This window comes from Camelina sativa, chromosome 11 (genome assembly GCF_030686135.1).
Source record: "Camelina sativa cultivar CO46 ecotype springtype chromosome 11, ASM3068613v1".
Taxonomy (NCBI): Eukaryota; Viridiplantae; Streptophyta; class Magnoliopsida; order Brassicales; family Brassicaceae; genus Camelina; species Camelina sativa.
In genome coordinates, this window is record NC_141890.1 from 32,751,493 (window position 1) to 32,756,695 (window position 5,203).

Here is a 5,203-nt window from a genome sequence, read left to right on the forward strand (position 1 = left end):
GAGGTGAGTATGGAGCTGTTAGATGTCTCCGAATTCCGTTCTTCTCACAAAAATCTTTGAACTCAAGCGAAGTAAATTCTCCTCCCCTGTCTGTTCGGAACGTTTTGATCAGCAGTCCTGTCTCTTGTTCAACCGTTGCTTTGAATACCTTGAATCTATCGAAAGCCTCACTTTTATCTCTTAGAAGAAGTGACCACATAAACCGTGAATGATCGTCTATCAGGAGAAAGATATACTTCTTCTGGGAGGCTGTAGAGGGTGTGATAGGACCACAAAGATCCCCATGTATAAGTTCCAAAGGTTGTGATGCTCAGAATGATGTAGCTTGGGGAAAACCAGATTTTGTTTGTTTCGCACGCAAACAGGATCCACAAGTCTCCTTTGCAACTTCTATCTTCAGTATACCTGTAACCACTTCTTCCTTGACCATCATCTTCATTGTCTCTCGGTTGATGTGTCCTAGTCTCTCGTGCCATAGTTCAGCATCAGTTGAAAGTTGAAACAGAGGTCTGAAGACACTTCATGTTCTCAACCTCCATGAGAACCTTGTAGAGCCGGTTTCGCGATATTGTGGCACTAACAAGTAATTTCCTTTCTTATCATGGAGAGTTAAGATCTTGTCTCGCATTCTGACTTCACAGCCAGACTCAGTTGCCTGTCCAAGACTAATGATATTATTTTTCAGCTTTGGTATATAATAAACATCGGCCAAGACCTTGTGATCGCCACTCTTACTGATAAATAATATAGAACCTTTTCCCAGAATATCAACTCTTGAGTCATCACCGAACCGGACCTTCCCTGTTATCGTTTCATCCAACTTGTAAAAGAACATTCTATTGCCAGTCATGTGATTACTCGCCCCATTATCGAGGTACCAAACGTTGCCAACATCAGTTTTTGATACTCGTACTTCTTTGGTCTCACTTTCTCCTCATTGAGATAAACAACTTTGTGCATCATCAGCTCCTCAACTTCTTGTGTTGAATTACCATCATTCTCATGAATTTCTTGCAGTTTTAGCAACCTATCAGGGCAATCATACGCCATTTGCCCCAACTTATCACATCTAAAACAAACAATTCTTGACTTATCTTGAGGCCCTCGGTAAATCTGTCTCCCACGCCCTCGTCTTCTTCCTCTACCAGCAGTGCGACCTCCTCGTCCTCTGTTATTGCTTGTAGGCTCATGTACTAATTGAGAATCATTATTCGCATACATGAGTTTCCCTTAATCCTCGATCCTCGAAGTAATTTTCTTCTTCATTAATCCTCTCTTCATAGGCTTTCAATCTACCAACTATGTCTTCGAAGCTTGTTTTGTTGAGGTCAAGCACCTGTTCGAGAGAGGCGATGATATGAATGTACTTGCGTGAAGGAAGACTGTTAAGAAACTTCTTAACCAGCTTTGAATCATCAACAGAGACTCCTAAAGCAGATGACTTAGACGCAAGCTCTGTTAGCTTCCCTGAAAAGTCATCAATTGTATCAGTTTCTTTCATCCTCATTCTCTCGAAGCTTGAAAGCAAGGTTTGAAGTCTTGCCTCTTTGACTCTCTCAGCTCCCATATACTTTGTTTTGATTGAAGCCCAAATCTCTTCTACAGTCTTAAGGCGACCGACCTGCAAAACTAGGTTTTCCGGAATGGATTGAAACAAGAGTACTCTTGCTAGGTCGTTCTTCTCTTCATCTGTTGATCCAGGTTCTATCGTTTCCCAGACCTTGTGAACCTTGAGCATGGCTTCCATTCGCATTACCCATACGGTGTAATTTGTCATGGTGAGGATGGGGCATTGAATGGATGAAAATCCTCCCTCCTTCATGTTGGTTACAGCTGCTGTCATAGGTACGATGTCTGACATAATATCACAACCCTTGATTCTATTGTTTATGCTCTGATACCAAATATAGAATCAAGAACTTAAGAAAACAGAAATTTAAAAGAATTCCTTTTATTATCTTAGTGAAACTTGCTCAAAACACTAAGCTCTCTCTCACAGAATTCTCTTATCTCTCTCAAGCTTACAAATCTCCCTCTCTATTGAAAACCAATAACACAAGGCTTCTATTTATAAGCTTTTAGAATCCTATTATTTCTTTTCCTAGAAAAGGTTTATTTCCTAAACTCTCTCACAAGGATATGTTAAGATCTCAAATTTAACATATCCTAGTTCTAATTGCCTTTTAAGTTTGCTTGGTTATCAAGCTTAACTCAACAATATATTTGGAATTTCAAACATAATTGCTAATTGGATAGCCGCTTGAAAGCTAGACTAATTGATAACAAAATAATAACACAGTAATTGATATAATTAGTAAGTGAAAGTTTACCTATACTTATAACTCAAGAAGCTGTAAAGCAGTAAAATTTGCAATAACCCGCATAATCGCATAGTCATTTTTATTTAGTTAAAGTGTATACTACCATGTCACTAGACTAATCACACAACTTTCGGTTCCTGTGACTATTCTCATGGGGTTTAAATTTAGTTTCTGTGAATTTAGCAAATAAGTTTTTAGATAAAAGTGTGTAAACACATTGACAAATGAAGAGCTCAAGCTTTAAGGCTTTGTCAAAAGGATAAGCACTCAATTTACCCATAATTGGTTCCACCAAAATACGTTTTTGTTCCATTGAGTGAGAGATATAGAGGAAGGTAATGATGATACAATATGTACAAACACGTAGATATAAAATGAATATATGTACAGTTTTATACACACACAACAAAAAACACAAAGTGGGAGATCACATGGAATAAAGCACACACACCGTCGTTGTTGAAGAATGGCGTGAAGAAGAAGTAGTAGGACCAGTACTAGTACCATAGTGCTCTTCTTCTTTCACTTATCTCCCACGCTTCCCCCAAAAAGCTTAATCACTTGGGTTTTCTCAATCAAATATCCCACACATTGTCGTATTGAGTTAATGTTCTCAAGAAAGTGTGTTCCTTTAAATCATCATCAAGTACAATGTGCAAGTTCAATCATAAGAAAATAGTAAAATTTCATATAGTGAGAACGGTTCAAACAACACGGTTATAATCAACTATCCTAGACATCACATTTTGGAATATATTATTATGTCACCAACTTATCCCTCATGAACGAACGATTTGAATATAAATGGGCCGGATCTTCAGCTTAGTATGATATGATTTGGTATCGACCATGACGTCAATATCTTTGATCTTGATTTAATCTTGTGCATTTAGTTAGTTTGCAAAATGTAGACAAATAGGTTTGACGTTTTAGTCAGATCCGAACCGAGGAACTCTCAACATTTTTTAACATCAAACTTATGTAAAGATCGGCCATGGATCTTTACTAAGGATCTCGGAACATAGCGGCCTTGTACTAAAAGAGTCTTATCGAAATTGGACAAATCAAGACAAAGCGTTTGGGGTCCCTCAACTGACAACAACAACAAAAAGTCCACTACTAGTAATTTGGTTTCTCTCACACATGACACCATCAAAAATATATTGAAGCTAAGCTATGGACAAAAGAAAGAAACAAAGTGCGTAGTAGGGTTAGGCATGATAGAGCCGCAAAATATTAAATCTCCTTTGCCTACTTCTCCTACCACCACTTCAATCAACAGTAGATTCAGTACCACTCACTCAACAATCCATGTAACTTATATCAGTCGGTGAGTCTTAGAAAACACAAGATTCTGACACTTGTCGCTTAGCTTTGTCAGGTAAATATTGAACCTGAATAAAAGATTTCGTAACATTAACATGTACAAAATGGTGTTAACCCTTATGGGAATAACATTTTTTAACACCTGAAAATTTCAAAATCTAGTACATATCGCATCATTACAATCTATGAAACATGATCTATGATTGTTTTGAGATCCTCCGATCAATCGTCAAAGCTTAGACCACCATCAACGGTGGAACTCATAACCGTTGCTCAAAAAAAAAGTATTTTAATTGAAATAAGTGTAAACCAATAATAAATGGACAACTGTATAAACAGTAGAAGAATCCTTGTTTCCCACAGCAATGTGAGAAGCAATTTCTCTTCTCTCTCTTATTTTTTTAATATTTTATATTTTGTATGCATTAAAATTTTGGTAAAGCAACGAGAGATGCTCTTATAACCTTGAGCATTATTAGACCAGATGTAAATGTACTTTGAGCGTAACCAAAAGCTGTTAAATTGCATAATCATCAAAACAATATTTTACTACAAAACATAGCATCAAAGATCGAATTTTCAACAAACCCATTGAATCAAATTAGTAATCAACTGTTACTAGAAGACACAAAAGCTTCGATTTCATCAAAAAAAGAGCTAAACGTTGGCCTATCCTTAACCATAACATACAAGACGCCATCGTTTTCACCAAATTCACACATCCCATACTTCCCTCTCTTCTCCCACAACCTCTCACCAAACCTACAATGAGCAAAATAAGCCTCCGCTAAAACGGTGCCGTTTGATTCTTCCTCACTAACCTCGATTTGTAAACTCTCGTAGTGATTGACTTTGATACCTTCCAGTTCATCGAGGCGTGCAAGCCCACGTTTCGAAACCGAGTAAAGCTCGCCTCGGATCTTTTGACCCGACCCGGGTTTGTTGATCAAGTAAGGGATCCCGTAGAGACCCGTGACGAGCGGGTATTGTAACCGGGTCGTGCGTTGACCGATATGAACAGCGTCGTTCGATGAGATCAGATCTTCTAAGAGGAAATGGTTTGCATGGTTTCTTTTTAACGTACCGTACACGAAAACGAGGTTTTTGGGTGCCTCTCCTGCCATGACCACTACTAGTTTCTTGGAGTTGTTGTTGGTGGGTGAGGGTGACTCGGGATGAATACTGTAACTCAGTCAGTGTCTGACTCGGGAAAGAAAAAAGAAAAAGACTTCTGTTTTTATATTCGTTGCTTATTATGGGCTTTTAGTATATTGGGCCTTTAAGCTTTACGAAAATGGCCCGAAATCCGAGTGTCATTGTCATTTGTCTTGTACAATAAACTTAGCAAATATCTGTTCGACAAATGCTTGATTGTTGTGACACACTGATCCACCAATGACCAATGAGCTCAGAGATATTCTGTGGTCTTTTTAACAGAGAAGTGAAGGAAGAGGTCGGCCAAATTTGCTTGGAAATTAATAATTATTTCATATCCTAGCTAGTGTATGTTTAACAGTAGCAGCATTTTCTCATTGATCCACACATTGTGTATGTTT

General features: G+C 38.0%; 1 protein-coding gene and 1 pseudogene across 1 annotated transcript; both read right to left on the reverse strand.

Annotated features, from left to right (window-relative positions):
• Window positions 1-1,207: 1,207 nt before the first annotated feature.
• On the reverse strand, window positions 1,208-1,843 carry LOC147934727 (uncharacterized). The gene has a single exon (XM_087472766.1). It carries the CDS (start codon window positions 1,841-1,843, stop codon window positions 1,208-1,210), a length of 636 nt encoding a protein of 211 aa, XP_087328892.1.
• Window positions 1,844-4,143: 2,300 nt separating this feature from the next.
• Window positions 4,144-4,848, reverse strand: LOC104724702 (putative gamma-glutamylcyclotransferase At3g02910 pseudogene; annotated as a pseudogene).
• Between the last annotated feature and the right edge of the window lie 355 nt (window positions 4,849-5,203).

Excerpts from the sequence above, each read along its gene's own strand:
- LOC147934727 (XM_087472766.1), bottom strand. The coding sequence starts at position 1,843 with ATGACAGCAGCTGTAACCAACATGAAGGAGGGAGGATTTTCATCCATT.